This window comes from Anguilla rostrata, chromosome 13 (genome assembly GCF_018555375.3).
Source record: "Anguilla rostrata isolate EN2019 chromosome 13, ASM1855537v3, whole genome shotgun sequence".
Taxonomy (NCBI): domain Eukaryota; kingdom Metazoa; phylum Chordata; class Actinopteri; order Anguilliformes; family Anguillidae; genus Anguilla; species Anguilla rostrata.
Genome location: NC_057945.1, coordinates 33,171,941 through 33,184,680, shown reverse-complemented (window position 1 = coordinate 33,184,680; position 12,740 = coordinate 33,171,941). Strand labels below are relative to the sequence as shown.

At 44.7% G+C, this 12,740-nt stretch overlaps 1 protein-coding gene across 1 annotated transcript; it reads left to right on the top strand.

Moving 5' to 3' along the window:
• The first annotated feature begins 2,121 nt into the window (after window positions 1-2,121).
• Window positions 2,122-10,953, top strand: tmcc2 (transmembrane and coiled-coil domain family 2). The gene is made up of 5 exons (XM_064306575.1): window positions 2,122-2,486; window positions 4,422-4,932; window positions 5,310-5,896; window positions 6,141-6,276; window positions 6,992-10,953. Exons 2-5 carry the CDS (start codon window positions 4,519-4,521, stop codon window positions 7,289-7,291), a joined length of 1,437 nt encoding a protein of 478 aa, XP_064162645.1. The 5' UTR covers window positions 2,122-2,486; window positions 4,422-4,518; the 3' UTR covers window positions 7,292-10,953.
• The last annotated feature ends 1,787 nt before the right edge of the window (window positions 10,954-12,740 follow it).

Genomic DNA, 12,740 nt, shown 5'->3' with positions numbered 1-12,740 from the left:
CTTAAGGTATTTTTGTTCATACGAATGTTAATACATATGGATGATGAACTCCATTTCACTGAATATATCAAGTGTTTTGTTAATATTCAATAATTAAGATAATTTAAATGAATATGTTATGATTATATAATAATCATGCTTTATTTCCAACTGAAACCCACCAAAAATACATTGAAAAGAGGACACCACCACTTAATGCTTTAACTGAGCCATCTTTTTTTAAGTGAGCTTGTTCAAAATCTAATACAATTTAGTCATTTTAAGATCACAGTTGGAGGATCAAATGACTGGGTATTTGCCTTAGACTACTCTATTAGTACTTGCACGTAGTACAGATGTACTAAAGTACTAACACATGCCAAAAGAAATTTGCCTCAGATGAAATAATATTCTTTAAAAAAAAAAAAAAGAAGAAAAAAAGGTTGTGTTTACCAGTTAAGAAGTAAACTATTTTCGGTTTCTGCAATTTGTCCTGTGAATAACAAGAAAAGAAAAGCGTTGAAAATCTGGCATAGAATCAGATATTAACTAGAGCAATTATTTAGCACCATGCTGAGGATCTCTAGGATTTAAAAAATGTAACCATAAGAAAATCACACCTTCCTGTGAAAGGCACATATTTGTCAAAACATTAGTCAACACCAATTTCTCGGGCCAGTTTAGCCAGTTAGATAATATGTCTCCTGAGCCTCAGGGCTCCTCACCACTCCACTAAAACTGACAGTAGTCTGCCCTTATAATAGAAGTGTGAATTATGTGTTGAATAGCAGCACTGCTTCACACCCACTTGTGTTGAAAGGAATGGCAAACATATCACCTAATCTCTCTAAAACATCACCTAATCTCTCTAAAACAGTCCTGGGCTATATTACCTGTCTGAGCATAAATGTGTAATTCTGTAGTGGATTCTGTAGTTATTTTTCAGGCGTTTAGCTTGGTTGTATTTATGGAGGTTAGGGTATAATTTTTCATAATAGTAATCCCCCCCCCCCCACCACCCCACCCCACCCCACATAGTTAATGTAAAGATTGTGGGTCAAGATGTAGCTCTTGAAATGAATCATTTGTTACTGAAAAAAACATTTAAAATTAATCCAAGGTAAAACACTGTTTACATAGAGCACACTCAAATACAAGACTGGCCTATAATTTCTTTCTATGTCAAACAAATATTTTTTTGTCTTCTTATTTGAATAATATAATACAATATAATTTTACTATCTTACACTCAGTGGTGTTTGAACAGTGACGCACAGCCAGCACCTTGGATCAGGACTAGTGCTCCAAAGCTGACCAGTTGCCAGAATTTTCCAAAAAATCTTCCTGTCTCCGTATTATGTTAAATTATTTACACTCTCCCAGTCTTCCTTGCTCCTCCCCTTCCTTCAATTTGCATCTATTTTCTTCCGTTTGTTTGATCTCTACCCTTCTCAACTCCCCTGCCTCCACCCCCCACCCAAACCCCCCCCCCCCCCCGCCACACGAGCGGTAGCTAAGGGAAAATTTGACAACATCCCCTCCCCCAGATGCAGTAGCACAGCACGCCGAGGACAGCCGTTCACCAGGGGCAGGAGAGCAGGCAGACAGGGCTTGTGCATAATACATCCGTGAAAAAAGAAATGAATGGGAGCATTTTACCGGAGTCATTTTAAAAAATGAGCATCAAAGTGTTCAGCCCAACGTGTCTGTGTGCTTGAATGAGGTCATCGTTATGACGATGTTGCGAAGCCAATATAGGCAAAACCCCTAGCACTACCATAGGATTAATTCCCTTATCCCTGTGTTAACTCTCTCTGACATTCACGCACGCACGCACACACACAAACAACACACACACAGACACAAACACACACACGCACACACACAGACACACACACATGTGCACACGCACACACAAACACACACACACACACACACAGCCTCAAATCTTTTGTGTGGCTGCTCTCTGCTCCAGGACCTTATGGATGAGAGAGCCTGCTGTTGAACCCCTGCTGTGTCCCCCCCCCCCTGCCCCCCCCCTCCCCATTTGTCCTCCCAGCTCTCACAAAAGCACCTGCACGTGTGCGCAAGTGGTTCTTCCGCCAACAACCCCCCAGCCAAAACCCCCTGCCCCCCCCCCAACCCCCTCCGCCATGCTTCGAGACACAGCACTGATGCGGATGAGCAGACCAGTTTTTTTCCCATCTGCTGGAGATAGAGCGAGTGAGAACGAGTAAGCTAGACAGAGAGAGAGAAAGAGAGAGAGAGCAAGACGGAGGAAGAGAGGGAGGGAGGGAGGACGAGCTAGCGGTGCTCAGAGACACTGCAACCATGTTAGCTGTAAACAATGGCACATGAGGTGCTGACAGACACAGTGGAAGACAGAAGAAGAGGTGTGCTTTTTTTCGGGGAGGGGAGTCTCGTGTGATTATGGGGGACACAGGGAGAAGGATGCGCCCCACGGACAGACCTCCTCGACCCGCGGCAGTCCGGGATTCAACGGCATGGTAACGCTTCCAGAACGATCTATCGAAAGCCTGTGTGTCTCACCCTCCGTGTCTGTGCGTCACTCATCTCTGAGAATCGCTCCTATTTTAATTCCACCATGCATGTCACAGCAAAAATGTCCAGCCTTCTGCCCCAGCCATCCTTCAACATATCTCTCTCTCTCTCTTTCTCTCTCTCCCCCCATCTCTCTCCAGCCCGTTCTACAGCTGTTTTCTTATCCCCTCTCCGAATGTGCGTTTTAGGATTGATTCCTGATTATACCTGTATTGCACCGTTTGCATTCTCTGCAGTTTTTTTTTTTTTGTTTGTTTGGTTTTTTTTTTTGCGGGGATGCCAGCGAGCATTACTTCCCCTCCAGCAAATCTCTTAATACCATTTGTCACTGCCGAAAATTCTTTGTTTTGATGGAGTGGACCGGGGGGAAATGCCTTAATGAAAAGCTCTTCGTGCACGCGGACTGGAATGCTCAGTTTATTAATGGGTTAGCATATCAATCAGTCTCCACGGTACAATTTGTTACCATCAATTTCCTTCCGACACTATTTCTGGTCACCGTATGGTTTCCGTTCAGAGCACACATTGTGCCCTCAACATCTCTCAGATTTGAACGAAATACACGAGGGAACAACAATGAAAAAAATTTAAACTCGACGTTGGCCTAGCGAAAAAAATGAGGACACGGCTGTGAGGGTTTAACTGCCGTCCTGGGCTGCCTGTGCCCCCGTCCTGCACAGCTCTCCATGGCTTATCGGTCAGGAAATGTTTACATTTTGGGACAGCCTGGAACAGCTTTCGAAATGACCCAGTCACATTCTGTCTTGGTTTTCTCGGACTACGTGCATTAATAAGAGTTGTATTCTGAGTCTTTAGGATTCTGTTCTTTTTTTCAGGTTAATTTTCATGTTTTCAAAGGAAAATTTCAGTTATAAATGTTTGAGGGGTGGATATGTTGAGATTTGTTTGGCTGACTGGAAAGCACAGGCATCTATTTCTTAATATGCTTATTTAGAGGGCAAAGAATTGAACACAAAGCTGTATAAATATTATTGGTTTATTCATATTTTTAAAAATTATTATTTCAGTTGGCGAGATTCAGATTAATTTACTTAATGATACTATACTATATATCTATCTATTTTGTGGGGAAACGTTCACCTGACCAGGCACATTTACAGTAGTATCTGTTTGCCCTGTTATCATAATAAATATTTTAGAAAAGGACCTGTAAAGAACTGAATCTTTATAGGCGCACTTTGTTATCATTATAAATATTTATTTTATTTTAAAGAACCAATAAAGAATAATAATCGTTACTCTAGTTGTACCAGGGGCCCCAAGGAGTTTATTTGACTTTCTCAGAGACAAAAACCAGGAAGAGAAATAATAATTATACTGCACTGCAAATTAATGTTTTCATGATAAATAAAAAGGGAAGAGCAAATATTATACTATGCTGCAGGTTAATTCAAATGTGTGAATTGACCTGCAGCAAAAAAATTTACATATAGTATCAGCAACATATAGTAAAAAACGAATAGAAGGCAACTCGTTATTTGTCTGATTCTGATCTACTACATGACCGGAAAAGAGAAATGTCATTCCTACCAGCTCTGCCTTTAAGCTCAGCAATGTTTCCAGTCAGCAGGTTCAAAGACAGGGGAAAATGACTACATTATTCAAACCTGGAATCTCCCTCTTTAAAAAAAATGCCATGAGACAGCAGTTTATGACTCTCAAGGCATTCGTTCATATGCCTGCTGCAGGAGAAACGTATTGCAGTAAAGCATTCGACGAACATAAATATCAACTGTGCTGCGCGGGGCAGAACTGGCAGCTTTTTTATTTTTAGGTGTCAAATTTGAAGTGGCCTGATTTAGGCACTGCCTGTAACCCACTTCCTGTGACTATAAATACCGTTTTTTAAATATCAACAGCGCATGAGAGTTTGGACTAGCCGGCCTTCCCGAACTCCGCCCGATGGGACTCCACGGGACCTGAAGACGGACGGCTCGATACGATCCAGCGGCGGCGATGGCCACTGACCCCCCGCGCCCCGCCTCTCTGTCCTCCCCGCACCAGCCGCCGGACAAGGGCGAGGCGGCGACCCTGGGGCTGCCCCCCCCCGCCGCCGGCGGCCATGGCGGCTCGGACGGCAACGTCAGCCTGGAGGCGGGCGAGGCCGCCGCCGACCCGCAGCGCACGCGGGCCGCCATCGACCACCTGCAGCAGAAAGTGCTGAAGGTGACGGAGCAGGTGCGCGTGGAGCAGGAGGCGCGCGACGAGAACGTGGCCGAGTACCTGAAGCTGGCGCACAACGCCGACAAGCAGCAGGCCGCCCGCATCAAGCAGGTCTTCGAGAAGAAGAACCAGAAGTCGGCGCAGACCATCGCCCACCTGCACAAGAAGCTGGAGCACTACCACAAGAAGCTGAAAGAGATCGAGCAGGTGAACCCATCCCTTACCACCCCCCCCCCCCATTCCCCAACACACAGGACCCTTCGCACTCTTTGTGTTAAAATTGTCAGCTTGGCTCAAATGAACAGGAGGCTTTTTAAAATCCATTATGTAACAGTAGGACGTTTACACACACTGACTGCTGGACAGTTTGTTTGGTAATGGAGCGCGTCTAATGATTTTTTCATGCGGTTAAAAATCAATAGATGTGGTTTGGTTTGGCAGGGCATTTTCCCACATTGTGACGTTTAATATGTTACTGACGGAGCTGCATCTCTCTCTCTCTCTCTCTCTTCCATCCTCAACCACGTCTCCACACCATATTGTCCTACCTCGCCCCTCTCCTGGTCCTCTGCCCCCCCCTGCAGAACGGTCCCGCGCGGCAGCCCAAAGACGTTCTGAGGGACATGCAGCAGGGCCTGAAGGACGTGCGGGCCAACATGCGGGCGGGGATCAGCGGCTTCGGGGGCGGGGTGGTGGAGGGGGTGAAGGGCGGGGTGTCGGCCCTGTCCCACGCGGCCGTGGTGTCCAAGCCGCGCGAGATCGCCAGCCTGATCCGCAACAAGTTCGGCAGCGCCGACAACATCTCCCAGCTGAAGGACACGCTGGAGGACCCGCTCCCCGAGGACACGCCCCGGGCGCTCAGCGGCAGCGCCACGCTGGTCTCCAGCCCCAAGTACGGCAGCGACGACGAGTGCTCCAGCGCCACCTCCGGCTCCGCCGCCGGCAGCAACTCCGGGGCGGGGGCCGGCCTGGGGCTGGGCCCGCCCATGGGCAGCCCCAAGGCGGCCGCGCTGGACGCCCATCACCCCGGCTCCTGGGACCCCCTGCTGGAGGCCCTGCGGGAAGTCAAGGCCAGCCAGGGGCACCTGGAGGACGCCATCGAGGACATGAAGGCCCAGCTGCAGAGCGACTACTCCTACATGACCCAGTGTCTGCAGGAGGAGAGATACAGGTGCGGCACTGGGCTGGGGAAGCTTGTGTTAGCCTGCACGACGGGCTGGCTCTCGCCTGTGTTAGCCTGTGCGACAGGCCTGCGTTAGCCTGTGTTAGCCTGTGCGACAGGCCTGCTCTGGCCTGCGTTAGCCTGCGCAACAGGCCTGCTCTCACCTGCGTTAGCCTGCGTGACAGAACCGCTAACTGGCACGTGCGCGCGCTCTCTGTGTGACCGCTTGCCTTCGCTCTGCTTTTCTGCACAGGTACGAGCGTCTGGAGGAGCAGCTCAACGACCTGACGGAGCTACACCAGAATGAAATGACCAACCTCAAACAGGAGCTCGCCAGCATGGAGGAAAAGGTGGCCTACCAGTCCTACGAGAGAGCGAGGGACATACAGGTGAGAGCCTGCCGCTTGTGTGGTGGAGGTAGCGGAGATGGAGCTTTCCACTCGATACCACAGGGTTTTACACTTTCATTTGTCACAGGATCCAAGTTGATCCCGCTGGCAGGGCTGCTGGCACTTCAGTTATATATTATGTGTAGATTTTATTATGCGATTTGAGTGTTTTAGGCCTCACTACCATTCTTGCAGGCATGTACTGTATTATGTTTTCTGGAAATACAGCTTCTTATCATAATAATTTTGCCTTAATAAAGATAAAAAGGTCAAATGCTCCAGGGCCATCTGCTTAACAACTGAAATTGTTCGTAGGAGAGAAAATGAATTGAAATATTAATTAATTTATCAATTACACTGTAAGATAAGGCATAACATCTTACACGCAAATCATAGTCATGTACTTCTTGGGTTGGTTACATTTGAATGTAACAGACAGACAGAATGCACAACAGACAGTTTTTCACAACATCATTTCAGATAATTAGTATATTATGTTGGATAATTGATGTCATTGGTTAACATATTTTACCACATGATTTGCTGAATGATTTCACCACACGCCCCACCCTCTCGCTCTAAATATGTGTAAACCATCCAGTTTGCAGCACTGCCCCCTCGGCTGCTGCCCTCCTCCTTTACTGACCCCAGTGTGGGTGTGTGGTTCAGACCCCTGACCCCCGATAACGTTAGCCCCCCCCGTCTCCGCCCACAGGAAGCGGTGGAGTCCTGCCTGACGCGCATCACCAAGCTGGAGCTGCAGCAGCAGCAGCAGCAGGTGGTGCAGCTGGAGGGGGTGGAGAACGCCAACGCCCGGGCGCTGCTGGGCAAGTTCATCAACGTCATCCTCACCCTGATGGCCGTGCTGCTGGTGTTCGTGTCCACGCTGGCCAGCTTCATCACGCCGCTGATGAAGACGCGGGCCCGGGTCGGGGCCACCCTGCTCCTCGTCTTCCTGCTGGTCTCGCTCTGGAAGCACTGGCCCTACCTGGAGCAGTGGCTGGGGTACAGCTGAGCGCCTGGCTGCTCTGCGGAGAGGCACACGTTCACTCACGGGAGGGGTGAGGGGGGTTTGGGGGCTTGTCTGTGGATCCACTCGCGTCCTACCTGTGGGGGTTTACAGTTTTCGTTCCTTGGGCTCTTTTACCAGGAAGGCCAGTGACACGTTTGTGAGAACAAAAAAATGTGGCCTTCAAAGAATATACACGACAAACGACTCCTTTAAACTTCACCTGTGAACATGCCCTAGGTGGGGGGCAGAAAGGTCACAAAACATGGCAGAACAAAGGATTGGTGTGCCAGACCAATGGGCATTTGGTATCAAGGCTGAGACTGAGATGAAGCAAGCGGCTGTCTGTACGGTTACTTGGCAACCTTCAGTACTTCTCATAGCACCGCGAAGAAAAAAAAAAAAGCCTGTGATTGCAGAACAATGGTACTTACCACAAAAACATTTTTGGTAATGATATTTTTTTTTCCCGATCAGCTAGTTTTTCCAATTTTGTTTATTGACAGCATGAGCACAGTGTCACTGAAAAGGTACTTTCATATAATTACAGATTCTGTTAGTTACAATGAACAAAGAAACTGTAGTTTTTGTGATAGCACTGGGCATTCAGCTCTCTGAGATCAACGCCTACATTTTCCTCATTTACACCTAATCTGCTGACTTAGTAATGCCTGCAAAACACACACACACACACACAGCAATTAAGGTCTGCCACAAAACTCTGACTAATGCCCCATGAGAACTGTAGTGCTGTATCTTCAGATTGTTGTTCTGGCAAAATGGCTTCCACTTCAAAGGAGCAGACTGTTTTCAGAGGTTTCGGGTACTACGGATCACGCTGACGCCAATAAGCAAAATGCATACATACGCATGAGATGTAATTTTACCTGAATAAGGAGGAAAACCGTAATAAAATCTAGTGAACTTACTGCTTTTTTAGCCAGCAAGCTGAAACTCAGTTGCCTGCAGAGAAAGACACAGTTTAAGCCTGAATGCTTTATTTTAAATCTCAAACATATTGCCTTGCTTTGTTTCTACAGCTAAACAGCAAGATTCTTTTTTAAATAATAAAATTGGATTAATTTTTTCACAGGAGAAAGCAAAAATAATCGGCATGTTGATGTTTTCTAATAACTGTATATTAAAGAGCTTTTTTTGACCAGACAATAATTCACTACTGCAATTTAACATTGCAAAGAAACAATAATCATTCAGTTTGACACAACTGTATTTGTTTACGACAAAGGTAGTGTAGTGTAGAATTTAGATGACTTTTTTCTGATACTTCGATAGATTAACCAGCAATGCAGCCTCACTTCTCATCTGTCTGACTGTGTCATAGTCTCTATGCTCCAAATCACTACCATTGTGATGTTTCATTGATCCTTTGCAGTGGGTTATTTCAATACCCTCAACAGAGCTAATATCTGTAATAGTCGTCTATGTCGTTTGCCTGGGTCTGACGTTCTATTCAGTGACTACTGCTGAGTACTTCAGACAGAAAACCTCGGAGAGTGCTTTTGTGCTGTTGTCAACTGGAATTTGACAAAGCTTTAAACAAGTTCTCTTTTTGTTGTTTTTTAAAACTATTTTATTTCTGTGTGTTGTGCATTTGCCTTTAATTTTTTTAAAATTCAATTTACCTGTTTTTGTAAATTAATTTTCCCATTCAAATGCAAATGAAAAAAATTGCCCAAGCTATTACTTTAATGAACAATGCCTGGCTGAATTTAATATTTAAAAAACACTTCAGGAGAATCTAGCAATGCTAATGAAAAATAACGCAATAATAAAATTAATCAAGCGCAACGCAAAAATGCGTTTCAACAGCAACAGTAAATATCTTACAACAAAGAACAACTTATTGTAGACATGAAGTATTTTTTTGTTAAATGATTTTATACACTTGACTCACACAGATAATTTGAAACAGTTAACCGTTTCTCTGTAGATACTTCTGTTTTATAAATATTATAAAAGCATAAAGAAATACACCTCTATGAAATGAAAGTTGGAGAGACGCAAGAGTAAGAGATGCCAGTATGCGACAGACATCAAAAGCAATTTTCAAACAAAGGTTTTTGGCTCGAGATATTTATGATTCATGTGTGGGTTCAATACTCATAGTTTACAACTGTGCCATTCCAATCCCAGCTTTGGCTCAACGTTAACAGCGCAGAGCTACGGGCAAATTCTTTGGAACAGCAGACCAAGGGTATATATGTACCAGTAACATTCTGATAAATTGTGATACAATTCACAGACGGCATATGCACTTTAGGATATTTATTCGACAAGATTTACATCTGCCAAGATGAAATCCACGTGTGCTGGGGTCAAATTTAAGGCACTAGAACTATGGCAAGGATTTGATTGTATTTAGTCCAAACCGAATTGTTTTAACCAGTTGAAAAGGCCACATGGAGACTTCTCTTCTGTAATACTTTCCCACCACCAATGGGTACATAGTGATCACAGTACACTGACTCACTAGATAGTATTTATCTAGTTTGCAAATGCATAAATGCACTTCATCAGGCTCCATGGATGCAAAACCTGATTGGGCAAATGAGCAAGGGAAGGTTGTGTTTATTCATGAAACTTTTAAGGTAACAAAACTGAAGAGTTCTTTGTTTTAGCACAGTATTTTCATGAGGTACTCTCAAATGGCATTTTAATAGCATTTTTTTTTGCTCCACTGTTGGTATACTAAACTGGACTCTTGTGGACTCAGTTTGCATTAGGTTGTAATTTTCTTTCTATTTGAGCTGTCTTGTCCGTCATCTTTCTGATAAGTGAATTAACTGGCAAAGAATGTTTGATTGTTCTCAGGTGCAGGCGGACAGGGAAACAGAATTTGTATGGCTTAAATGTGAATACGACAGATTATGGATGCTGGTGCTTTGCTGTGGAGCAGAAAGGTTGTCTGTACTCGTTGATATCGAAAACCTTCAATATTCGGGGGGAAAAGGCGGTTTCTCACCTGCTGTGGTCTAATGTATAATAGCAGGCCATAACACTGACCTTGGATTGTCCTCTAAAAAAAATGCTAAAAAACCATCTCTTTTGTATATGCTTAAGCGCATCCAACTAAATGCTTAAGTTAGAGGTTAGAGGTTCAATTTCTCCACAGAGAGCTTGACATTAATTTGAAGCTGTAAAGGGAAGTACAAGTAAACCCAATGTTAACTGTTGATGCATATTTTGCACAGCATTTCATATGTATACCCACACACACACACACACGCACACACACACTGTAACAAGAAGCAAGTATGAATAGATAATGAAAAGACTGAATGTAGCCAAAAAGAACAGATTTTTTTTTTTTTTTTTTAAAGCCTGGTTGATGAATGGCGGTTGAACTACTCATGCAGAAGCCTGGTAAACAGATTGCTTTTAATTGCACGTGGGACCGAGCAATGTGAACATAGGAATGTGTTAATGTGTGTCTTACCTGGGATTACCTGAAAAGAAGCAGGGCATTTTACTGTATTTCTTACACTAAAGCACCCCCTAGTGGTTAATTTACACAAGTGTTTTGTGTCAAGTGCTTGGTTAAAAGATTTTTGTCTGGATCACAGAATTCTGTTAAAACCATACATTAAAAAAAAATGTCATTTTCAAGCTGTAGTTGAGGCAATAAAAAATGCAAGTTTACTCTTTAATGTTGTGTCAAATCATCAAATGCGGCAGGAATGTATGGAAGAAACCACATGAAACGCCGTTACGGACCATTTTCTGACCCTTTTGAAAGAGGTGCCACGGTCACAGGACGCAGAAAATTTTGGTCTAAATAACGAATATTCCATTTTCTGAGCGGGCACAGACAAAAGGTCTCAGGAAAAAAATCTTAATCTTATCACGAGATGAGCCCTTACAGTAGAATCCGGCAACATCATTGCCAATTTAAAATAACTAATTTAGTACGCTATCTCCACATGCTACACTGACATTTGGAATAACAGATTCATCTGCAACACGTATGCATTCCGTTGGAAAGAACTTGCATTGTTCTCGTGCGTAACGACGACTTCACAGGAAGTGATGACACAGACCGGACAGAACAGGGAATTTCAGGAAAGGGCAGAGCAGAGCAGGAGAAAATGTACAAGGAAAGCTCTTCACAAAGCGGACTGCGTCGTGTACAGCGATTAAAGCAGTGTTTCAATAGCGATAGGACAGGACAGCAAAAGCTCTCTCCGCTCCTGTAGTAATTAAAAGGGGCACAGAGAATAGTGCAAACTCCCAGAGAAATTCCTCTGCAGCCAGAAGGTCCCTCTATTCACCCCACACAAGGATACCATTCTCTCTCCTCAAGCCTCTTGCGAAACAATTATCATGTTGAGGTAAATTACTCATTTCAGTTCATCTAATTTAGCCCAAGTGAAGCTAACAAGCATGTGGAAGTCACTTAAAATTGTGCCAACACCCAGTAATTTTACATCCAAAAAAACGGGTCAAAATTATTGGCACCCTTTTCTCTTACCTTTGTGCACCTTCCCATCCCTAGTATAAGAGAACAGAGCCGTACCTTGCTCAAGGGTACAACGGCAGTGTCCTATCCGGGAATCGAACCTGGGACCTTTAGGTTACAGGACATTAAACTACACTGTCGCACCATCTTTGACCATTCCTCCATACAGAACTTTTCAGTATAATTCAGATTCAGAAGCACTACCTTCTTAAATTCAAACCACAAATTTTCAATTGGACTCAAGTCCGGAGATGACCATTGCAAAATAGTAATTCTGTGTTAAGTAAATTCAGTGTTAAGTAATGCTCGGGAAAATGAACTTATCAGGGAAAAATAAATAAATTTTAAAAAAACAAAAATGCCTTTTTGGGCAAAATGCTTTGGCGCCGGCTGGAGCTCATGATCTCACTGTCCGAAACAAGAACCCCAGCTCCAGTACATAAACGCATGACATTGAAAATCCAACGACCACCACGCGTGTGCGTGGCCACAACGGCCAAATTTCTCCTCTCATCGGAGTCAGCCTCAGTTAACCTCAGCACCAGCAGGAGTCCCTTCATACCGTGTAATATTTTACTTTGTGCCGGCAAGCTGTGGGTAATGAATCCATTGTGCTGGAATCACTCGAGCACCGGCGCCATTCATCTCATCATGTGTGAGATTAGAGAGCCTACAGGGAGGCACTGGGGCTGAGGGCTCGAACACAAATCGCACGACCCTCGCATCACACAGCGGGGAATCCATACGGGGCCCGGTGATGGCCGCAGGGTATGTAAATAACCCATTTCACCTGTCAGGAAACGGCAGCCATTTTACGCATTCTGGAGAAGAGTTTTTCTTTCAGGCGAAGCCTTGCAGATGCATCACCCACAGAAAGGGCGGGCTTCAGCCAGCCGGGCAGCCACTGCCACTCTGTCTGACAGTGACAACTCCCCAATCAGCAGAGGATGCAGCAGCGATTGGTCAGGTGTAAAATTG